This window comes from Orycteropus afer, unplaced genomic scaffold (assembly GCF_000298275.1).
Source record: "Orycteropus afer afer isolate SDZICR_OR568_19922 unplaced genomic scaffold, OryAfe1.0 scaffold00194, whole genome shotgun sequence".
Classification (NCBI taxonomy): domain Eukaryota; kingdom Metazoa; phylum Chordata; class Mammalia; order Tubulidentata; family Orycteropodidae; genus Orycteropus; species Orycteropus afer.
This window is the reverse complement of record NW_006921781.1, coordinates 387,624-412,860: the sequence shown is the minus strand read 5'-3', so window position 1 is coordinate 412,860 and position 25,237 is coordinate 387,624. Positions and strand designations below refer to the sequence as shown.

Sequence of the window (25,237 nt, the reverse complement as noted above, 5' to 3'; positions counted from 1 at the left end):
CTCCAAGAAATAAAACATACAGGAAGTATGTTATTTAATTATATAATTAAAATGAAATTGCAAACTGTCAGAAGTTGACTTTAGAAATTTTAATAAAACCTCAAGCTATACGTTATAGACAAGGACTGTGTTTCCCAAATTGTGTGTGTTGAAAACTCATAGTATCCCCTTAAAAGAATCTCGAGTCAGCAAAGTTGGGGAAATATCACATAGCATATTAGTGTTCTGAAGATTCAAAATGCACATTTACATAACAAAGGTTCTGAAAATCATGTATTTCAAAATAAAAGGCTTAACTTTGTCTCAGCAATTACAGACAGTATTTAACCATGGAACTCATCTTTAAGGTCAACCAATATTTTGAAAACTCAGTTTGGGAAAGGTTGGATTATGGTACTGTTTGAGCTGCTAGAAGTTTCTGCTAAGGCTGTAGGATGGCAGCCTTCCAAATAAACACACAACTTTTTTCAAACTTATACAGAAAACACTTTCCTAATATAAAAACATGTATTTTGGCTACTCACCAGGCATTGAGAATAATTATGAAATTTAGAGGCAAAAGCCCAAATAGCTAATTTTGTCTAAAAGATTTACAAAGGAATTTTGGCAGTCTTTAATTTTTTTTTTTTTTTAATGCTGGCGGTATTATGTAGTAGCAGACCCTACCTGGAGCTAGGACTGCTTCTATCTACAGGTTGGAAAAGTCTATACCTGGAACTGGCCCACTTATACCCAAGAGAATAAGTAGTAGTCAGTAGACCTGAGTTCATGTCTGTCTTTGCTGATCTTCCTTAGGTTTGAGTATCAAGTTTAGAATCTGTAACCCTGGAAGGCAGGAGTCTTTTCTATACCTTCCCTTCTCCCTCTTCCTCAGCTCTCTCTTCATCCTAATACTTTCTCTATCTCTGCTTTCCTTCCATTAGGCCGACCTACCTGAGTAGGAATGCTGGGTGCCAACACTAGACTGCTCCGAGGTGCCACCAATCGCACAAATCCCTTCCTTCTTATTGATTGCTTTTCTAAAGGTCTTGGCAACATCTGTGCTTTTTAGCCCACGAAAAACCTGCAAAAATATAATGTGCCCTTAGAAACCCAAGTTGTGATCAAGAAAACCATGAAGAAAAGAGTATCTACTGTTGAAACACCCATCTGGAGTGGGTGGAAATTTTTTTTTTTCTGAATATTTTTTAGAAACTGAATACAGGTTCCAAGTTCAAATGTGTCTCCTTGTATCATTTTGTATCATACTCACCTTGATAAATTCATCAAAGCTGATCCTCCCATCTTTGTCCAGATCGCCCGTAGCCATAAGGTTTTCTGTAATTTCTCTTATTCTGTAACCAGGCAGAGGCAAGCAGGCAGCCTTGAACAAATCATTCAACTCATTGCAGCTGATGTAACCATTGCCATCAGTATCTATGATGCAAAGGACATACTGACGTTTTAGATAACAGCATTAGAGAGCTGAGAGAAGACTAGATGGCAGTAAAGAGGTAAGAGAGGGAATTATGTGTAGGGGACATGGCTTGACTCCATGAAAGAGTCAGGGTCTCAGAAGAGGCCTGCTGCTATTGGATGTGGGCATTTGTATCACTTCCAACGTCCAGAGTAAATGAGCCATCATTTCAAAACAGAAATTTGGGCAACAGAATGTGAAGGAACCATTATAAAAACAGAAGGGAAAATAAATCACAAGTTTACAGAAAAGGAGTAAAAGATTGTATATAATAGTAGAAAAACAAAGGAACCCAAAGAAACCAGAAAAGATACAAAAGATGAGAATTAGAGCCCGTTTTTGGGAAAGAGCTACATGTTGGAAAGGTCCCATTATTTGACAGGAAAAGAAGTAATTTTCTTAAACCATGTCTTTCAACTAAGTCCCTCTATCACCTCTGGCTAATACTACTGGATTCCTGGTGCTTCCACTGTTTTGTTCATGTTACCATTTCATTGAGGCTGTCCTGAAGCTACTCAATAAAGAAGAGAATTACATGACTTGAGATAGCAGCTCTACTTACCAACTTTGGCAAAAGCTTCTTGGAGCTCCATCATTTCTTCATCAGACACTGATCCTCTGGCCATTTTTTTTTTTATTTTTTTTTTTATTGCTTTAGGTAACAGATCTGGGGAGAGAGTGACACAAGGAATGACTTTTGGGTGTCTTTATTCTTAAAAGTACCACATAAAGAAGCAATTGCTGTTTACTCAATGAAGAAAGACTTCTCTGTATCCCCCATGATGTGTATCTTTCCAAAACCAAGAAACAGCACTTTCTTTACCTTCCATCTTATGTTCTCCAAAGATGGTCCTCAACAATTCCTCCCCCACTTGTATGCACACACTTCTCCTCACATCAAGAGGTGTAGCTTACTTCCCACCCCTTGAAGCTGGACTGATTCGCTGACTGATTTCACTGTTAGAAGATGTTGTAAGTGAGGTGTGGGATTAGAAACTTCTGCTCTTTCCTTGTGGAATGCTCCCTCTTGGAACCCATCTGTCACGTTGTGAGACACCCAAGCCAGATGAAGAGACCATGAAGGAGAACCGGGTGCTCTGGTTCATAATGCCTGCGGAGCTCCCAGATGACAGACAATACCAACTGCCAGCCAATTGAGTGGACCACTGTAGACTTTCCAGTCCAATGGAACTCCCAGGGGACCACAGCTAGTCAACATCATGTGGAGCACAGGAATCACTCAGCTCTACCCAGTCAACAAAGAGCATCATAAGAGATGACAAAATGATTGTTTTAAATTATGATGTTTTGGAGTAGTATACTGTACCAAAACAGCTAACTAAAACACTTCAATTTTTACATTAAGGGTATTTTTAGAGAGATATCTTTAATGTTCATTTAAAAAATTAACATTTTGCCAAGCCAATGAATAAATTTTATAACTTCAAAGGGATTTATCCAAGTCATCTAAATACTTAGAGAAGGAGGAAGGGAAACTGAGGGACTTTTTGGTGTGCTCAGGGTACAGTCTTAAGAGATTGCTTGAGCAATTTCCCTTTCCCATTGCGTTATTGCTGCTCTCTAGCGAGTAGGAAGAGAATGAAACAGAAGATGGATTATATTCTCCATGCTCCTAGCTACTCTACAGCACCTGTCCCACCCTCTGCCATCAAGTGGATTACAACTCCTAGTGACATTATAGGATAGAGTAAAACTTCCTCATAGGGTTTCCAAGGCTTTAAATCTACAGAAGCAGACTGCCTCATGTTTTTTCCCATGGAGCAGCTGGTGGGTTCGAACCAACCAAATGTTTTAACCACTGCACCACCCGAACACCTAACCTACACCAGAATGTTTCAAATAGGAGTTCCACTGAAACTTGCTAGATTTCCTGCTGGGGAGAGGATGGGAGGGGTGGAGGGAGAGAAGCCTAGATGATGCAGTATTTTCTAAACATAACTATACTTTAGAAAAAGTATAATAGTGAAATTACAATTTCTAAAAATACTTTAAATTATAACAGGATACTGTTTGAATCTACTTCCTTTTCTATATTTTCACTTCATTCTACAGTGCCGTATATTTGTTCTCACTGGCAACCAAAAACCACATAAAAAAGTGAACAGTTTTAACAGTTAAACCCATAAGTCAAATTGCATTACATTCTGTTTTGCAATTCCATGTCCAGTTTCCCCCAATTTACTATCTTGCCACTTACATATTTCAGTGGTTTCAAACTTTTTACCCCCAGGCAACCCTTTATTAACAAAAACCTTACATGTAAATAAGGATGAACCAATAAAATGAACAACTTGGAGAGCCTTTGGTTGAAGCAACCCAAATGTACCCCATCCCCACTAGCCTACCTCTTTATCACTTTATGCCACTGTGGAAACTCCAGGGAGCAAGATTTGAAAATCATGGAATTGTATATGTTATTATTATTTTGATTTTAAAAATACATTTTTGGTATTAATGAAAATCTTATTATCATTATCTGCTTTATATCTCTAAAAAGGTATTAGTCCATTGGGTTCTCTAAAACATGGTGAAAACTGTCGAGGACTAATTATAAAAGCAAACATGATATCATTCACACATTACAATTACCCATAGAGAGAGGTACTAACACAACAATGCAATGCACTGCCATCGAGTTGTTTCAGACCCATAATGACCCCTTCTTTGTGTTTCTGAGGCGGTATCACTACAGAAGTAGATTGCCCAACCTTCCTTCTGAGGAGTAGTTGGTGGGTTTGAACAGCCAGCCTTCTGGTTAGCAGTCAAGTGCCTTAGGCACTATGTTCTGGCTCTCTGATTTTCTTCCTTTCCTTCCCCTCCTCTCCCTCCTCCCCCCACCTCTCCCCACCCCCTATTCTTTTCCCTTCCTTCCTTTCCACCATGCCTTGTTCCGGAAGGAAAAAAAAAATTGAGCCAGGTTACAAAGATATATTCAAACCTAAGTGTTACATCAATTAAATGATAACTTGGTGAGAAAGAGAAGTGAGTCTAAGGTGAAATGGGATGATGGCAGGGAGGAACTTTAATACTTAAAATACACGCTTAAGACCTCACACATCTTATTAGAATTAGGCTGAAAACCTAGCTCCAACTTCTCCAGAATCCAATGCAGAAAGTAAATATCTTAAGTTTCACAACTCTAACTATATGAAACAAACAAACCAATTGTCTCAGGGCAATAGAACTGAGGTCTGATAGTGATACCTTCACCCAAGCCTCAAGAAGTAGACCCTTGTGAGATGTAGTAGACCCTTGTGAGATGTAGTAGACCCTTGTGAGATTTAATAGATCCTTGTAAGACCAAAAAAAAAAAAAAAAATCCCCAAACCAAACTCACTGTAATCGAGTCACTTTCGACTCATAACAACCCCCTTTGGGTTTCTGAGGCAGTAAGTCTTTACAGAAGTAGATTGCCGAGACTTTCTTCTGCAGAGTGGCTGGTGGCTATGAACTGCCAACCTTCTGGTTAGTGTCAAATGCATTAGGCACTGTGCCACCAGAGCTCCTAAGCTGATGACAAAGGTACATATATTCCCATTTTATAGAGCAGGAAACAGAAGCTCAGAGAAGTTAAGAAATACATCTCAGATCACACAGCTAGGTAAAGGAGAAACTAAGACTGTACCCTACACTGACTTCAATTCAAGTCTTTTCTCCTCTACCATGTATCTACACAGGTTCAATACTTTCACAATTCTTTTAGATACTCATTTCATCCATCCACTCATTCTCTCGGCAATTATTCATTAAATATCTATAATATGTATAAACCCATGAGAGACTTAAAAATTACAAAGCATTTTAAGAGTCAAGGAAGAAATAAAATAATTAGTGTTTGGTAAAAAAGAACATCTAAAGAATCAAAAGATCATGACACAATTAAAAAAAAAAAAGTAGAGAAAATATTTTAGCACAAAAATCACATGACCCCTCCACAGTTTCATGGAAGCTGTATGAACCCTGAAAATATTGTCCTGAGATAATCTTTAAACTTTGAACCAAAAATATACACTTAAGTCTTCAAACCAAATAATAGTTTAGCCTAACTATTACAAAAATGTCTGCCTTGAGCATTATGGTCTTTTAAGAACTATCTGTATGGGATCAAAGTGACAACAGCAACTCAAAAGATTCGATAGCAACCTTAGAGCAGAGCTTTGAACAGATTCTTTCCAGTTCAGGACTGCTAACAAAGCAAAACCAGGACAGACGAGAATTTGAAAAATGTGGGTGGCTGGAATCATAACTGGAACAGGGAAAAGTATGGGTCAACGCTCTGCTAGAAACTTTATCTCCCTCATAGAAAACAACGTCAGCATGCATGTACCATAGCAACCAAATGTCTTTCCTGGTAGAGTTGAAAACAACGGTGCCCTGCTCAAAGATGGTGCCAATCACATTGCTTTGAATATATGCTGCTCTCCACAGTCCTGGCAATAATCTTATCTTCCGTAGCAGACTCCGGAAAGGGCTCACTATCCCACTTCCAAGTCTCTCATTCCTGGGCTTCAACCTGTAATTTTTCTCAACCTGGTTGTCATTCCAAGCACCCACATTTTGCAAATTCCAGTCTGTCCTGATTTCACTGTTTTGGTCATGACTGAACCAGATTGAAACAATCTGAAGCCCTGCCTTAGGGGACAATGAGTTTATGTTAATGAAGGAGAAACAACTCAGAAAAGGAGGGTGAGAATGGTTGCACAACTGAAAGAATTCAATCAATGTCACTGAGTTGTACATGTAGAAACAGTTGGATTGGTGTATGTTTTACTGTTATATTCTTAACAACAAAATAAATTTTTTAAAAAAGAATGACTTTGAAAAAAATTACATGACTCATTCAAATAACAGACATAGGGAGGGGCAAAAAGTTATTTTAAAACCACGTGATTTTAAGCCATGTCAAGTAGGTCAAGATGAAAACCTTGAGCATTTGTATAACAGCATTTTTCTAAGAGATTCGTAAGTGGGGGAATCAACAAGAGAAATCAAATAATGAGAATGTCTTCAAATTTTAAAAAACCCAAACACTCCAGCGATTGAGCAGCTAAAGCAAAAGAGATGTGGATTGAACTAGAGAGGAAGCAGTCATCATCCTAAATTACTGTGATACTGTGTCTGCTATTGTTGGGACCAAACCCAAATAGATACCTAGAGAGAGTTGCTTTTACTGTCAAAATGAACAAAGTCTTGGCAACATAACTTAACTTTCAGACAGAAGAAACTTGTTATAGATTGAATTGTGCCACCCAAAAAGATATGTTGAAGTCCCAATCTTTGGTCCTGTGAATAAGATTTTATTTGGAAATAAGGCCTTTGAAGACGTTATCAGTTAAATTAACTGGAGTAGGGTGGGTCTAATTTAATTAAGTGGTGTCCTTAGGAAAGAGGAGAAGAGACACAGAAATGCAGAAGCAAGATGGCCATGGGAAGACAGAGGCACAGATTTGGAATGACACATCTATAAGCCAAGGAATGACAAGGATCACTGGCTGTCACAGAAGCCGGGAAAGAGGCATGGAATAGGTTCTACCTCAGAACCTCCTTGATTTTGAACTCCTAGATTCCAGAAGTGTGAGATGCTAAATTTCCATTCTTATAAGCCACTTTGTTACAGCAGCCCATAGAAAACTAGCATAGAACCTTGTAGTTGTTACCTGTCTTTGACTCAGCCACCAACGCATGGAGCCCCCACATACAACAAAATGAAACACTGCTCATTCCTATGCCATCCGCATGATTGGTTGTGGACTGGACCAGTGTGATCCATAAGATTTTCATTGGTTGATTTTTGGAAGTAGATTGCCAAGTCTTTGTCCTCATCCATCTTAGTCTGGAAGCTGCACTGCAACCTTTTCAGTATCACAGCAACATGCAAGCCTCCATGGATAGATGGGTGGTGGCTGTGCGTGAGGTAGAAAGGCTGGGAATCAAGCTTGGGTCTCCCACATGGAAGGTGAGAATTCTACCACCAAACCACCACTGCTCCCTGCAATATAGAACTTCTTGATCTTATACAAAACAAAACTGAAGTTCCAATGAGGTGAAAAGGGAACTCTGGTGGCATAGTACTTAAGTCATTTGACTGCTAACCAGAAGGCTGGCAGTTCACACCCACCAGCCACTCCTTGGAAGGAAGACTGGGCAATCTACTCCTATAGAGATACAACCTTGGAAACTCAAGGAGGGACTCGAAGGCAATGAGTTTGGTTTTTGGTTTAATGTGGTCAAATGCTTTGTCTATGTATAAATTCTCAAGGCAATACCAGTCTAGAATTTGTAAATGCAATCGTTGATGAGGAAAGCAGAGAAGGATGGACTTACCAGTAAGAGGGCCATTAAGGACCATAACTGAGAAGAGACTCCTTAACTAATTGAATTGAATGTGCAAATGGCAGTGTTCTCATAAGGCAGAGAAGCAGGAAGGGGAGGCAATTAACATGCAGATCAGAACATTTCAAACAGTTAGAATAAAGTGTTAGGTACTTTACATAGTCTATTCATGTGTTTGCCTGGGGGGAAAATGCTCTCATTAAAATTTATGCATACTTGAGTGAAATTGATAAGGATAATTGGTGGGGGTTCCAAGTTTGCAAACTCCTGGCTCCACATTGGTAGTCAACTATAAGACACTTCCTGCATGGATTGTTCCTGTTTTTCATTACGTCAGCATCAACTGTGCCCTGCCAGGAACCGTTTTAAAGTCTCTTGCAAATCCGTGCTGAGTTCTGGAACCCCGTTTCTGCTCAGATCATAAATCTAAGAAGACAAATCTTATTCATCTAAGTCTTGTCTGGTTGCTGGCTTTTCTGTGAGCACTTAAAGTTATTAAATCAATAGTTATAGAATCCCACAACATTTGGCTAGAGAACACACTGGTTCTTCTTCTGTTTTTTCTATTATAAGATTATTTAAAAAATTATAACAAAGTTAACCCCCAAATCTGCAAAAACCACAAAGCCTGTTCATTCCTATATGCTGATGAGTTTCGAGCCTCCATTTAAGAGTCTGGTATTTCCCAGATCAGTAGTAAAAGGGAATTTCTGAGAATAAGTTCTTAAGAGAAAAGCATCTGACTCAAGTTCCCTGAAATCAGAACACAGAAACTATTTTTAAGAGTTTATAATAAAACACAAGTGCTTTAGAACGTACAGGAGGAACTACATTCTCTAAAGTAAATATAGAAACTTAGGCTAAATCTTCTCTGAGAAGTTTCATATTGGATTTTTTGGACTGATTGAATTGGGTCCATCCAACAATATATATTAAGTCCTGGACCCTGTACATATGGATGTGATCTTGTTTGGAAATAGAATTATTCCCTTGTCATGTTAATGAGGTCATACCAGTGTAGGATGGATCCTAAACCTTATCACTTCTGAGTTATAAAAAAAAGCAGAATATAGGAGGAGGAGAGAGATGTTGTGTGGGTATCATCTACAAGCAAAGGGGTGACAAGGATCACCAGCAGACATAAGAAACTAGGAGAGAGGCCCAGAGAACAAACTGACTTGGACTGTTAGGCTCTAGAACTGAGAGAAAATAAATTTCTATTCTTAAAAGCCACTCACTTGTGGTATTTCTATTATGGAAGCATTAGGAGACTAAGACACTGATAATGAGAACAAGACCGAAAGTTTCAGTGCCAACATCTATATAGGGAACAGCAGAAAGGATGGAACAAAGTGACCTGGCCAGAGTGAGATATGCTTGGGCCAGAATCCCCTGTTAAAAGCATTAGTGCTGTGCAGGTCAGTATTCTAACTCAATTCACTGATGTTCAATTACATGACCTGCCAGGACCAGGGAGGCATCTGTCACCTGGTATCATATTACCCAGGGACTCTTCCGAATGTGCCCTACTTTTCCTGCAACTTGACTCAGGGAGTAAAATAAAACTGGAAACTCAGGACCCAAACTCCCAGCTCTACCTCAATAACTTCAGTACTTATCCAGGGGGAAATTGTGCAAATTCTGAACACTTCAAAGAGCACTGAGTACAGGCATCCCCTGGATTACAAATTTCTTTCCTAAATCTGTATTTAAGTTGAATTTATAGGTAAGTCAGAACATTTGGGTATGGTTTACATCTAATGTCAGTTAGTCAAATGTTTGTCTTAGTATATAGTATACCTTTCTATGCATTAAAAAAAATATTAAAGAAATGCTTCCAGATATACTAAAATATCTTTAACATAATAATACAGTAATAATAATAATAATGTTTTGATGCATGTTGGAAAGTAGTGCCCACTTTCTATTACGAACTACTGTATGTACCTTGAATTTTTATTATAATAAGTTTTAGTGGGGTTGGTTCATAACTATGGGTTGTACCTAAAATTGGATGTTCATAACCTGGGGCTGCCTATAATCCAAAACAAGATGCAATCTAGGACAACACTAATATTGCAATTTTTAGTTTTAGACAATGATAAATAAAGAAGTTAAACATAACCTACACAGGACATTGAAATAATAATAATAATAATATGTGTGTGTGTGTGTGTGTATTCAAAACTCACTACTATCAAGTCAATTTTGACTCATAGTGACCCCCATTGGGTTTCCAAGGCTGTAAATCTTTACAGATGCAGATTGCCTCATCTTTCTTCTGTATCTGGTAGGTTCAAACCACCAACCTTTTGGTTAGCAGTCAAATGCTAACCAAGTATATTTAAAGCCATCAAGATACTTATTTCAAATAAGGAGTTTAACTTGCATTTAATCCTGCCCTGTCTTAGTTTCCCAGGGCTGCTTTAGTGTGGGTGGCTTTATTGCCTCACAGCTTTGGAGGTTTGGCATCTAAATCAGGGCAGTGCCTCTAGGAGAGGTTCCTTCCTTGTTGGTAGCCCCAGGCATTTCTTGGTGTTCCTTGGCTTATAGACAGTTCCTCACATGTTCTCTGGCTTCTCTGTCTGTATCTCTCCATGCCTGTTTTCCCTTTTTATAAAACAACATTCAGAAGGGATGAAGTTTACAACATATCCTACTCTAATGTGACCTCATTAACAGAACAAAAGATACCCCCTTTTTCTAAACGGGGTCATATTTATAATTACAGGGGTTAGAAGTTCAACATATATTTTTTGGGGACAGAATTCCAACCATCACAATATTCCTGAGATGCCATTTCTCTATGGATACAGAAATACCCTTTACTTAAAGGGTGATTCTAAGCACATATTTTAAAAACTACTTCGTTTTTAATAAACCAAATAATTATCAATGGCCTCAAATTGAGATGGCCACTTAATGGAGCTCCTTTGTGGATCCTTCTGTTCAACTCAAATCTCCTCTAGATTGTCTTTTGTCTCCCGACAGAGACACTGACAGAGCTCCACAGGTGATGCAGTTGCTCTCAACTACTAACCTATAGTTGGTGGTTAGAACCCACCCAGTGGTGCCATACAGGAGAGGCCTGGTGATTTGCTCTCATAAAGATTAGAGCCAAGAAAACCCTATGGAGCAGTTCTACTCTGTAGCACGTGGGGTTACCATGAGTTGAAATCTGCTTGATGGCAAAAGGCCTGCTTTAGAGACACTGACACTACCAAGGGCTGCTCCAGAGCACAGAATTTCTATCTTTGCAATATTGACATAAACATCCCAAGGTGGAAGGCAGGGAGCAGGTATTCACAGCAATGACACAGCACTCCCACTTTATCCACACCTCACTGCATGCAAACACTGGTGGGGAGCCAGCAGCCAGATTACTCCAAACCTCATGAACCTGAGATTGCTTTGGAAACTCAGTGGTTTGATCACTCATTTGAGGGGCTTCTGAAGGTGTGTTGGTGTAGTAATAAGCCCAGCTCTGCCACCAACTAAGCAGTCCTAATCTCCTTCCCTCCTGTCCCCCAGCACATCCCTGATGACACCGTCTTCCCAAGTTGCCCAAACCTATTAAGCTTGTGAAATAGAGCAAAGGTCTTGCAGGTAGAGGGGATACACCAGGCTGGTGGCTGGGGAGGTCCTCCCAATGTCCCAGCAGCTCTCTCCTCTCCTGGGTTGTAGACAATGATTCCCTTGTGCTAATGTCTTGCAAATCCACTAAACCAAACCAGTTATCATTAAGTCAATTCTGACTCATGGTGACCCAATGTATCTGCTCCATAGGGTTTTCAATGACTGATTTTTTTCTAAGTGGATTGCCAGGACTTTCCTCCAAGGCACCTCTGGGTGGCACCTTTTGGTTAGCAGCTGAGCACGTTAACTGTGTACCACCCAGAGACTCCTGAAAATCCACAGCTACCCTTTCTTTCCCATTCTACTACAAGAACTTTAAGATTCAGTTTCCTGTGCTAAAGGCTCAGAATATCCCAAATATACCTTTTCAAAAAACTGAGTATTATTACAGGCCAGCTGTTTATGCACTATTATACTAATATCTCAATATCAAAAGCCATTCATTCATTCATTCCATAAATGTGTCTATAGAAAGCCTTCCTCTGCCTGATCAGGGGATTATAAAAAAAATGGGGAACGGAAAGACTTGGACCCTCTGACCTTGGACCCTTGGACCTTTAGTTAATTGTTGAGTATCAAATGTGCCACGTGAATTAGGGCTAACTTATTGTGGCACAGTTAATACAATGAAAGAAATTCTGAATAAAATATATAAACAAGATATAAACAAGTGAGAAGGTTAAGCACAGGGCTGCAAAGGGAGAAAGAAACCTAGGTATGAGTAAGAAATTGGCACAGAAGCTTATCAAAAAATTAAACTGGCCCAGATAATTAATACACTTGCACATCTGAAAGAAACCAAAACTAAACAAGTAGCAGGAAGTGGAAGACAGTGCCTAGCCTGGTAGGCAGGAGACCTCAGCTACTATCTGTCTTGTAACTTGATGCTAGGTTTTTGTCTCTCCGTGCCTCAGTTTCCTCATCTGTAAATGAAAAGATCAAGTCCTCTCCATGTTAAAACTTCCAAAGTTCTATTCCTCACCAGTATATCAGCTGCCATGAGGTGACTCTGACTCATGGTGACTCCAAGAGTGTCAGAGCAGAAACGTGCTCCACAAGGTTTTCTGTTCTACTTCTTCTTTTTATTTTAATTTTATTTTGTTGTCGTTGAGAATATATATAGCAATGCATATATCAATTTAATCATTTCTAAATGTACAATTCAGCGCTGATGATTACATTCTTTGAATTGTGTATCCATTTTCCTTTTCCTTTTCTGGGCTTTTCCTCCCCCATAAACTCACTGTCCCCCTAAGATTCTTATCTAATCTTTTGAGTTACTGTTGTCGCCTTGAGCCCATATATATAGTTCTTAAAAGAGCACAGTGCTCAAAAAACCAAACTAAACTCACTGCTATGGAGTTGGACCCGACTCATAGCAACCCCTCCTTGGGTTTCCGAGGTGGTATCACTACGGAAGTAGATTGCCCAAACTTCCTTCCGAGGAGTGGCTGGTGGGTTTGAACCGCCAGCCTTCTGGTTAGCAGTCAAGTGCTTTAGGCACTGTGCCGCCAGAGCTCCTTATAGTGCTCAAGGCAGATATTTTTTACTTATTAAGCTAAACTATTGTTTGGTTTTAAGAAGACCTCAAGGAATATTTTTGGTTTAAGGTTTAAAGATTATCTCAGGGGAATAGTTTCAGGGGTTCATCCAGCTCCCTTGCCTCTGGAAAGCCTGGAGTCCATGAGAATCTCCACAGGGTTTTCAATGGCTGATATTTCAGAAGCAAAGCTCCAGGCCTTTCTTCCAAGGCACCTCTAAGTGGACTCAAATAGGCAACCTTTCAGTTAGCAGTCAAGCACCATAACTGTCTGCACCAGCAGAACCTCGTCTATTCAGTAATTGACAAAATATACAAATGAGATTCAAGTCAAATATGATTCAGATGAGCCTAGAAATAAGTGTAGGCGCCCTCAGCATCTGTGGCTGTGGCACTGATGTGGGTCCTTCTGGAGGAGCCTCAGAAGGGGACTCAGCAGGGGAGTGAGCATTACCCAGCCCAGCCTGGGTCCCAGGGGCGGGGCCCTCTGTTCCTGTTCTTACCTCCGCAGCACAGAAAGGCCTGTTCAGGAGCATTCTCCTCACAACCAACGCAGACGCCCACTGGCTCTGGAGACCCACAGCTTGGCTGTGTGCAGGGGAATCACCAGAGCAGCACGTGAGTCTGCTTTCTGGGATGTCACCACAAACAGCTGAAGACACGCCGATCTAGTTCACTCCTGGTTTCTAGGCAAGGATGGACACAAACTGTCCCAGAAAGGGCCACCTACTATTTTCTTAAAAATCTCCAAATAAGGAAACCTGACAACCTCTCTGGTGTCTCATATCCCTACCCTGTAACCTAAATATTTTCTGATACAATTAAAGCTCCCTCTTTTTTTGTGCTATTCGCAGTGGGAATACCAGAGACTTCTCAATTCATAAAACTTCCATCACAGGCCATGATGCCTGCTTGGCACCAGGTCTCTTGTATTCTTTTAATCTGATTTTTTTAGGGCTTATTTTTAAAATCTTTCGTAGCTTTCTGATTTTTTTTTTTTTTTTTTTAAATTTTTGCTATCTTCTGGGTCTATGGCAAATTTGTACAATAATGAATTTAAGATTAACAGAATCTTAGGTTGCAGAGGTGCAAAGGGCCTTTGAGATGATCTATCTGGTCAATCTCCTACTGTGATGGATGAGTAAAATGACACCAAGTTAAAAGACTGGCCTAACATTGCAGGGTTCATTGGTGGGTGTGGTTGGGCCTATGTTCAGTTCTCCTTATTTTTACGTTTCCTTTACAAAAAATTTTAAAAGCTAAGATGGAGCTCTACTCTTTAAGTAAGATCTACTCAACATATAGTAAGTATATTTTCCCCATGATTTCAAATTTCAAATATAGGCGTATCTTGAGATAATAACCGGGTTGATACCAGACAACTGGAGTAAGAGAATATCACAATAACACAAGTCACACAATTTGTTTCCCAGTGCACATAAATGTTACGTCTACACTATACTGTAGTCAATCAAGTGTGCAATAGCATTATGAAAAAGTTTGAAATACTGTGAGAATTATCAAAATGTGACAGAGTCAAGAAGGGAGCACATGCTATTGGAAAAATGGTGCTGATAGAATTGTTTGACACAGCGTTGCCACAAACCTTCAATTTCTTAAAAAAATGCAATATCTGTGAAGCACAATAAAGTAAAATACAATAAAATGAGGTATACCTGAATGTTGTATGTTTCCTGCACATGTTGTTGTTGTTAGCTGCTGTCAGTTGGCTCATGACTCATGCCAACCCTGTGTACAATGGGATTGGGGCATTTTGATTCATAAGATTTTCACTGTCTGACTTTTTGGAATTAGATACCCCCGGACTTTCTTCCTTGTGCATCTTAGTGTGGACACTCCACTGAACCTGTTCAGCATCACAGCAACATGCAAGCCTCCACTGACACAGAGGTGGGGCCGCACATGAGATGCACTGGCTGGGAATCGAACCCCAGTCTCTCACATGGAAGATGAGAATTCTACAACTGAACCCCTACTGCCCCTCTCCTGCACACCAAGGAGAACTCAACATAGGTCTTGAGAAGGCATTGCTGGGGCTAAGCAGAAAGTAACATATGCAAATCCTGTGTGTCCCTTCTAGGTGACAACAATCTAGGCCAGGTAAGTGTCCCTGCATTCATCTATACATTGATTCTTGACTTAGCATTAAGGCTCTCTCATTTTCCTTAGCAACAAAAAAGCAGACCAAATTAAAACAGTTCACCTGAGGCAAGATGTTCAAAAGCCCAAAGGTAGAAGGTACAAGAACCTAGAACAAGACAAGCGAATGCTTCAAGTTTATGGGAAACTATTTTGCTGGAAAAACTACTTTGATGTGTTGATTTGGGGAATAAAAAGCAATGACCAAACCAATTGGAGGAGTCCTTGGATGGCATAAATGGCTAATGTGCTCGGCTGCTGACTGAAAGACTGGCAGTTCAGTCTGCCCAGAGGCACCTCGGAAGAAAGGCCTGGAGATCTACTTGTGAAAAATCAGCCACTGAAAACCCTGTGGAGCACAGTTCTACTCTGACACACATGGGGTCTCCATGAGTTGGAGTTGACTTGACAGCAACTTGTGGGTCTCTAGGCCATCTGTGAGCTAGGCCATGCTCATGCTCCCTGGCTCCACCCTGCCAGCTGCAAGGAGGGTGTCTGCTTCTCATTGTTTCTGTGAGCCCTGTTTGTCTGGTGGCTGACTGATGCCTAGTGGTGGCTCTCTATTTCAAGTATAAAGTGCCCAATTCTGCACTGAATCATGGTGAGGTGGGAGGGAAGGGACTATGGAGACAAAGCAGTGACTAAACGGAGGGCAAAATCTTCTGGGGTGAACTCAGTTTATCATGGACCACTACAGAAAGAATTAGGTGTGGGCTACTTGTATCTGCCTGAACACAATTTGTTTATTAATTTAATGTTCTGGTTACCTAGTGCTGCTCTGACAAGAATATACTACAAATGGGATGGCCTTAACAAACAGGAGTTTATTCTTACAATTTGGAGGCTTTAAGTCCAAGTTCAAAGTACCAGTCTCTTTTTTTTTACCAGTCTGGGTAAAAGCCCCTCAACCTTGGGGTTCAGCTGTGGCTCCTGCTCCTGGTCCACTGAAGCTAGAGGTTTTTCTTGACTCAGACAGATAACGGCTGCTGAGGCTAACACACCCAAGGTTGACAAATAAAATGGCACAGTCCTGATGTTACCAAACCACATAGCAGGCAATTAACTCAAGTCTATTTTAAGTCCCAAAGTTGGCAGAGTATGGCAGGCTGCTGAACAATGACACGGCTACACACAGGGTCCAAGCATGCCATAAGCTAGAGACCATTCCCCAAGGCTTCTCCTTACATACAGGAAGCAGACCACATACCCAAAGGCAGCTACTCAGCTGCTTGTGGTAGATCCCACCAGGGAGTTATTGCCAGGCTCATCATGGGGAATAACTACCACCAGCTGCCCAGCCACTCAACCAGGCCCAGCCAAGCTGACATACAAATTTAACTACTACATTTAACTAGACCATGAAATTCATCCCCAGATCATTCTCAATGTTGCCACTAAGCACATTTGCATATTTATTTATACATTTCTCCTTTTAATGACTATCTGTGGTGCAAATGGTTAACATGCCTGGCTGCTAACAAAAAGGTTGGAGGTTTGAGTCCACCTAGAGGTGGACTCAAAAAAAGTCTAGTGATTTACTTCTAAAAAAATCAGCCACTGAGAACCCTATGGAGCGAAGTTCTACTCTGATACACATGGGTGCCATGAGTCGAGTTGACTCAACAGCAACTGTCCTTTTTTTTGAATACGTATTATATTCCAAGTGGAGCTCTGGTAACATACTGCCTAAGGCACTTGATGGCTAACCAGAGGGCTGGCAGTTCAAACCCACCAGCCACTCCTTGGAAGGAAGGTTGGGCAATCTACTTCCATAGAGATACCGCCTCAGAAACCCAAGGAGGGGTCACTCTGAGTCGGGTCCAACTCAATGGCACATAACAACAACAACAACAACAACAACAACATTATATTCCAAGTCCTGTGCTAGATTCTGGGGACTCAAAAATAAGATATGGTGCCAACCATTTTAGTAGGGGAGAGACACAGGTAACCAGAATACAGCCCAATGGGTGCTTTAGTTGGGCACCCAGGGGGATTTTTTAGAAAGGAAGAAACTCCTTTTCTTTGGAGGGTCAAAGATGGCTTCCTAGAGGAAATGACATTTGAATTGGATTTCCAAACATGAGTAGGAGATGACTTGAAGATCAGTTAGACTTTTTCTTTATTCATATGGGATTTTTAATCTATACTCTCCAGAGAAAGACTATCTATGTTGGAGTCAGAGAAAGTAATAGCTAAAGGAGAAATGAGAAGACCAGCTGGATAATAATAATTAAAAAAAATATGTAGCCATGGAATCAATTCTGACTCATGGTGACCCAATGTATGTCAGAATAGAACTGTGGTCCATAGAGTTTTCAGTGGTTGATTTTTCACAACAGGTCTGAATGTAATTTGCATATTGACTTATCTGGATTTATCAAGATCGCCAGGCTTTTTGTCTCACCCCTCACCCCAGACACGTTTGTGTGGACTCCAACCTCTAACCTTTTGGTTAGTAGCTGAGCACTTCACCGTTTGCATCATCCAGGGACTCCTATAATAATAACAATACACGCTGCCATCGAGTAGGATCTGACTCATAGCGACCCCTCCTTGGATTTCCCAGGTGGTATCACTATGGAAGTAGATTGCCCAACCTTCCTTCCAAGGAGTGGCTGGTGGGTTTGAACTGCCAGCCTCTGGTTAGTAGTCAAATGCCTTAGACACTATGCCACCTAATAGCTAATGTTTTTTGAGTGGTTACCCAGTTTAAGTGTTTTCTGTGTATTTAACTCTTGCCACAGTCCTACAGAGTATGTCATGATGATTTCCATGTTCTATGTGAGGAAACAGGTTGAAATAAGCAGTTCTGGGTCACGTAGCTTTGAGTTTGGGAGCCTTCTGCTGATGCCAAGCCTGCTGCAGAGCAGTCCCCTTAACACTAGAGACCAACTCAAGTGCTCCTGTCTGAGCACATTTGACTGTCTGTTTCCTGTAAGTCAAGGTTCTCTTCCTTCCCTTGGGGTTCCTCAGTTCCTCAGCTCTGACCTTGTGTTGATAAAACACTTTTGCAATATTTTACTTAAGGACTGGGGGCATTACTTCTTGTTTTTTTTTTTTTTTTTTTTAAGTTGTAAACGCCTCTTCTCTTCAGTCCCTCAACATCTTGAGGAGAGTTAATGGAGAACTAGAGCACCACCAAACTTGATCTTGGCTTCTCCTGCCTGTGTCTTCCTGCCTCTAGTGAGGAAAGCACTCCTCCTGAGGAGTAGCCACCACAGCCCTGTCAGTTGTTCATTCACAGTTAATAAAGTACTCACCACATCCAAGCTATTGGAGATACAAAGATGAATAGTAAGTAACCCTTGCTCTTGAGGAGCACACAGTCTGGGGAAGGAAGATGGCTCTCCAAATTAATGACTACACTAATATGAATACCTTCAAGTTATTGTTATCACGGTGCTATGGGATCTCAGAGAATGAAGCACTTATCTCTGCCTGGGAAGGGAAAGAAAAGCTTTTCTGGGAAGTCAATAAGAGTTACGAGTTTTACTGAACCACTGAGAGTTTCAAAATGGAGAAAGACATTCTAAAAGAGAAAATAGGCTTTCAAAGTGAGGAGAAAAGAAGGAACACACTGAGGAAGCTGTCGGCAGACTGGTGTGGCTGAAGCCAGGGATCCAAAAAGTGGAACAACAGGAGAGAGGTTAGGGAGGTAGCAGTGTGGTTCTCTTCCTCACTAGCTTTTGTCTCTAGAAGAAAAACTTTAGTAACATTGATTCTCCTTGCAATCTCCAGTCACAACACTTACTGCACATACTTCAGGGAAAATGAATGTTACTTACCGTCCCCAACTAACAAAATAGCCATGTCTAAAACTGGTAGCATAGTGCCTAAAGCACTTGACTGCTAACCAGAAGGCTGGCGGTTCAAACCCACCAGCCACTCCTCAAAAGGAAGACTGGGCAATCTACTTCCATAGTGATACTGCCTTGGAAACCCAAGGAGGGGTTGCTATGAGTCGGGGCCGATTCAATGGCACATAACAACAACGACAACAAATCCATTTTGGCCTGTTTGTATGTACTTGGCTTCCTCTTCATATCACCATTTCCCATGTAGAAAACACAGCTCTGCAAAGTGAGGAGGGAACTGGACATGCCAGAAATGCAAAAATAGGGACCCGGAAAAGTGAAGTTATTCCCCAAAGTCTCAAAGTGAGTCAGTGATGAGTCCAGAAAGAGAAGTAGGGCATCCAGAATCTGGGTTTGGTCTAGCCAAGGTATGGGAAAAACACAAGTCAATTATCATTTAAGGAACTTGAAGTTGAAAAGCGCTTGAGATACGCAGTCCCTGAAACATAGGTTATATCTTATGTATGGATGGAGAAGAGGTTCTGGGGATAACTTTCTTCCACGTGTTCCAAGACTGGCACAGGTTCCTTAGTTCACAGCCTCAACTATGCTAGCATGCAACCTGCTTCTCTCCAGCCTAAGCCAACACAAAGGCACTTCAAGCATCCCACATACTTCATCTAATCACCAATCTTCCTTTCTGAAATTCAGCTTACTGCATTTTTTTAAAAAAGAGAAAATGAATAAGGAAGGAAAAGTAAAAAAGAACTAGAACAGTTACAAAATTATTTTGGGGAATAAACCTAAATTTCCACTATAAATTGTAGGAAATACTATGTAGAGTTACCACCACACTTAATGCATTGTGTACTTGTGTGGGTATGAATCTAGATGTCATAGGCATTCTCTATGTTCAAATGTCCTTAGCCTGGATTGTTTTGGTTCTTGCACCATATTTCTTATCCAGAGTCTATGAAGCCATAGCTTCACCAGGCACTGCAAAATTTGCAGGTGATGCCAACCAGAAGCACCAGCCTTGGTGCCGATTAATCTTGTGTTGAGTGGTCAAGGGCTTAGGCTTAGCCTTGCTTGAGATACTGACAGTGGAAAGCACCTTTTAATAGTTGAGGAAGTGTGGTCAGAGTAGGAAGGTGTAGTGTAATTTTAAGAAAACAAGTCCAACCACATCCATCATGAGTTATGCAAAGAGATCTCTGGGTATCTGAGATGAGGACTACTGGGCAGTACTTCTTCACTCTTGGGTGCACCAATGCACAAATCCGTTAGCCTGTACTTTACCTTCTAGCTTCCCTTCCATCTTGAATTCTCCAGGCATTTTCTCCATTAGTTTGAGCTGAAAAAAACACTAGACTATGTACAGCCGACATATGCACACTAGCAATGACAACAAAAGATTCTATTGATTCTTAATAACTTGACCTCATTTTCAATAGCCTCCTTGTGTCTACTTTTTTAGAACAGCTAGTGAAAAGCTTGTGCTCAGAAAAAAAGTAAAATAAGGAGGCATAGATTAATTGAGGCATGTATTTGTATTAATTTGGAGAGCTGTACTTATCTTCACTTTGTTGGAAGTGACAGTTTGGTTGGCAGATATTTACAAATACCAGTTTTCTATGGGACATGCTATACATTTCTTTTGTCAAAATTTTAAGTGGTTAAATAGCACAATCCACCTTCATAACCATTATTTCCAAGGCCCTTGTGCCATATAATCCTCAAGCAATTTTTTTTTTTTTCACAAATATGTTGAGTAGACCAGCAGACCTACTGCAAGTAAAGTTGTAATCCCTTCCTACTGGGAAGTATGGTATTATGAATAATTATTAAATATTTAATTACAGAAAGGAATATTTAGACTTAATCTCAGAAAGCAATCAGTGATAATGTTAGAGGATATAATGCAATTTAAACAAGAAATGGCATGAAGCCCACATAAAATGGGCCACAGCCAAGGTGTGAATACTGACTCTGCCATTTAATCTTGGACAAGCCACTTAAATCTCCCTGAACCTCAGTTTTGTCATCTGTTACAAGCAGATAGGGAACTCTGGTAGCGTAGTGCCTAAGGCACTTGACTGCTAACCAGAAGGCTGGCGGTTCAAACCCACCAGACACTCTTTGGAAGAAAGGTTGGGCAATCTACTTCTATAGTGATACTGCCTCGGAAACCCAAGGAGGGGTTGCTATGAGTCATGTCCAACTTGACGGCACATAACAACAACAACAAACATATGTAGTTATTGTAAGGAAATAAAAGAGAAATATATGTCAAGTGCTTATCATGATGCCCAGGAAATAATAAGGGCTCAATGAAATCAGCAGTGATGGCAGAGTAAAATATGTATATAGATTGACAAAATGGTGAAAGGGAAGGGGGAAATGAGGCCAAGAGCAAACCTAGGAAGGAGATCATTCTTTCCCTATTTTATTCATGAGATAGCTGGGCTTCAGAAGGGTGAAGGGACTTGCTCTGGCTCCACATGTAGTAGAAATATAGAATGTAAATACAAATCTTTCTCCAAATTAGCTCCCTTTTCTTTCCCACACTTGCTTCTTTCATGCACAGGAACAGCAGACCCTCATACTCACAAGCTTTAAGAAGCTGATATTGTATAAAAGGAGCCCTGATGTCACAATAGCGAGCTCTGGTGGTGCTGTTGTTAAGGCATTGGGCTGCTAACCAAAAGGTGGGTGGTTTGAACCCACCAGCCGCTCCAAAGGAGGAAGATGTAGTCTACTTCTGTAAAGATATACAGCCTTGGAAACCCAATGAGCGTCGCTATGAGGTGCAATTGACTCGATGGCAGTGGGTTGGGTTTTTGTTTTAGTGACACAATGGTTTAGCACTGGGCTGCTAACCAAAAGGTTGGAGGCTCGAACCCACAGAGTGACTCCACAGGAGCCAGGAGAGAAACCTAGAAATCTGCTTCTGTAGAGATTACAATCTAGAAAATTTTACAGGCTGCTCTACTCTGTCACATGAGTCTAAATTGACTTGAGGGCATGTGATACTGGAGGAAAAAATGTAGGCCCCAGAAGTTCAATGAACAAAAGGACAGATGTGGAGTGAGGAGAAAGAGGGTGCAGTCATCACCAGATAGCTTAAATGTCACAAATGTCATTCTCTGTGGTCATGGGAAATAAACAGAGACTAGGTGATATTTTCAAGAAAAGTCTCAACCTGTGTGGTAGTTAAGTTTGTGTGTCATCTTGGCTGGGCCTGGTTGAGTGGCTGAGCAGCTGGATGTACTTATTCCCCATGATGAGACTGGTAATCAACTCCATGATGGACTCTACTGTGAGCAGCTGAGTAGCTGCCTTAGGGATATGGTCTGCTTCCTGTATTTAAGAAGCAGCCTTGGGGAATGGTCTCTAGCTTATGGCATGTTTGAGCCCTGCACATAGCTGTGTCATTGTTCAGCAGCCTGCTATGCTCTACTGACTTTGGGACTTTAAATGGACTTGAATTAATGGCTTGCCATGTGGTTTGGTTAACATCAGGATTGTGCTTTTTCACTTGTCAACCTTGGGCTTGTCAGTTTCAGCAGCCAGCAGCTGTCTGAGTGAAGAAAAGCCTCCAGCTTCAGTGGGCCAGGAGCAGGAGGCAGAGCTGAAGCCCAAGGTTGAGGGGCTTTTACCCAGCCCCTAGAGCCTGGCACTTTGAATTTGGACTTAAAGCCTCCAAACTGTAAGAGAATAAACTCCTGTTTCTTCAAGCCATCCCATTGGTGGTATATTCTTTTCAGAGCCACACTAGGTAACCAGAACAACCTGAAAGACAACAAGGGAAGGGAGAAATCCACAAGTCCTCCAAGGTGCGCACGATAGTCAATCTTTCCATAGGGAAACTTTCAAAATGTTTATGAACCATCCAGATGTCAGGGAGAGTTCATTTCATGATTTTAACATGAAGAATGGGTGCTCAATGATGAAACCACGCTCAATGTTCTTCATATTTTTCTGAACCTCATTTTGTACCTACTACCCAGCTTTCTCCACAAGAAAAATATCCTACTCCTCTTTCTTAATCCTGGTGAAGGCAAGGTGAGCTGATGATGCCAAGGAGGAACAAAGGGCCTATGTTAAAAACGTTCCACCAGAGGGCAACAATGATGCAGTCCTAATTCTAAATTTTGCCAAGAAATGATGAATAAGAAAAAGATGCAAATTTTAGACAAGTACACTTGTGTACTTCCTTCCTTCACACATTTGGATGCACAGCTCATATACATTTTAGTGATGACTACCAAACTGAGGCTCAAAATGCAGAGTATTGTTTAAATGCAAGGTAATCATATCATTAATTCAATTCTCTCTTAAAAGTACAACCAGATGAAGAAAATAAATTATCTGGGAGATTGCAGCTCACATGCATATTTATTTTGCCTGCTGACCTTGGTGTCTTGGCTTTTCTGTCTGTGAAAAACATAATCACATTTTCATTGTAGCTCAGGTAGTCAAAACGTGTATGCATGTGTGTGTGTGTGTGTGTGTGTGCTTGAGGCAGAAAGAGAGAAAAGGAGAGACAGAAAGAGTGTGGCTGATCATATAACTGGTGCTGGACTAAAACAAGAATCAATGCTGCAACCACAAAACTGTGGCTTTGCTAGTTCCTCAATTTAACATTTTAGCTTTTCCTTCCTCCACAAAAAACAACTGACTGTATTTAAGAAACAGCCTCCTTATAGCTTCTAAGTGGGGCTGACACAGCCACAGTTCTGAAGTTGAGCAAAACTTACTGAAACTCGTAAGTGGGTCACTTTTTTCTCTTCTTCCACTCACAATTAAAACAACCTTTCATTCCTTTAAAGTTTTTAGGACACTTATATTTGGTCCTTACTATAATGTTATAAAAGAGCTCTGGTGGTGCAGCGCCTCAGGCGTTTGACTGTTAACCAGAAGACTGGTAGTTCCAATGCGCCAGGTGCTTCGGGGAAGGACAATGGGGCAATCTACTTCTGTAAAGATTTACCACCTTGGAAACCCAATGGGGGCCACTATGAGTCAGAATTGACTCAATGGCAGTGGGTTTGGTTTGGTTTAAACCATTATAAATATACGTGCTTGGGCCTAATTACTGAATTGCTTAATCTATTCATGTCCTATCAGTCGCAAGACTCTAGAAAATGTAAATTGGCTAAAGTTATTCTAAACTAGTAAGACAAAGAACTTTGTGAAGTTTTTGAAGACGAGGAGCATGTTTTGTGTCCTATACAGAGACCAGCAAGTTGCTAAAAACCGAACAATTACCTGCCTAGAGAAACTAAGCAAACGATGATGACAAAGAAGAGTCTGTTGAATAAAAGGAATTACAATCTGGATGCATTTATGTCAGGGTTAATTATGATTATGTGACTGAGTCTCTCAGTGGTGCAAAGGTTAACACACTTAACCGCTGACGGAAAGATTGACGGTTCGAGCCCAGGCAGAGATGCTCTGGAAGAAAGACCTGACAAACTTCTGAAAAATCAGCCATTGAAAACCCTGTGGAGCACAGCTGTGCTCTGACAGACATGGCGTCATTATAGGTTGGAGTCAACTCAACAGCAGCTAGTAAATTGGTGTGATTATTTGAGCTCAACTTGAGGGCTTAGGTATAAATAAGCACTATGGTTTGCCATGTGTTTATTCCAGAAGGTTGTGTTGGAGTCTGGCAGTTAATATAAAGCAGGTCCATTTGTAAAAAAAAAAAAATAAAAAAATAACTATTAAAATACATGAATGAAGGAACTGGCCTTTGAATGTGAAGATAACACCAGTAACTACCTCACAGGATGCATTAATGTGGCTAAAGGACTTAGAAAAATAGCCAATTCAAAGTAAGTGACATGTAAGTATTAACTGTTATTATTAGGATGATAAACTGAAACTTTTTATTTCCTCTGCTGCTTGCAACCTCTTACAAGATGGAGCGACTATGAAATTGCTAATGCAATAATGGAAATTGACAAACCAAAACATCAGGTAGAGTCAAAAGTACAAGAAAGGAAGTTGAATCAGAAAGGAATTGAGGAAAGCACCAGGGAGATGCCATCTGGGGAGCTCAGTGGCCACAGCAGCTTTCAGGAAATGCCCCTAGAAGATGAATATCTAAGCAGGAGGGAATTCCTTGGAACTTCCAAATGAACCCAATGTGGAACATGAGCCCTTTTGGTTTAAGGAATGTATTGCTATTTTGGCAAAATCTAGACAGTTGAAATGCTTCAAAATGGCTGACATTGATTAGTTTTGTATTTCATTGGGATCTAATTCTAATTTTTATTTCTGCAATGT

General features: G+C 40.6%; 1 protein-coding gene across 1 annotated transcript in view; it reads right to left on the bottom strand.

The window, feature by feature from the left end:
- The window catches only part of LCP1 (lymphocyte cytosolic protein 1), a 56,768-nt gene extending 54,686 nt beyond the window's left edge, over positions 1–2,082 (bottom strand). The window contains exons 1-3 of the mRNA XM_007947812.2: positions 2,019–2,082; positions 1,253–1,416; positions 934–1,063 (exon numbers count right to left, since the gene is read on the bottom strand). Of these exons, the coding sequence (XP_007946003.1) occupies positions 934–1,063; positions 1,253–1,416; positions 2,019–2,082 (358 nt within the window). The remainder of the gene's footprint in view (positions 1–933; positions 1,064–1,252; positions 1,417–2,018) is intronic.
- Between the last annotated feature and the right edge of the window lie 23,155 nt (positions 2,083–25,237).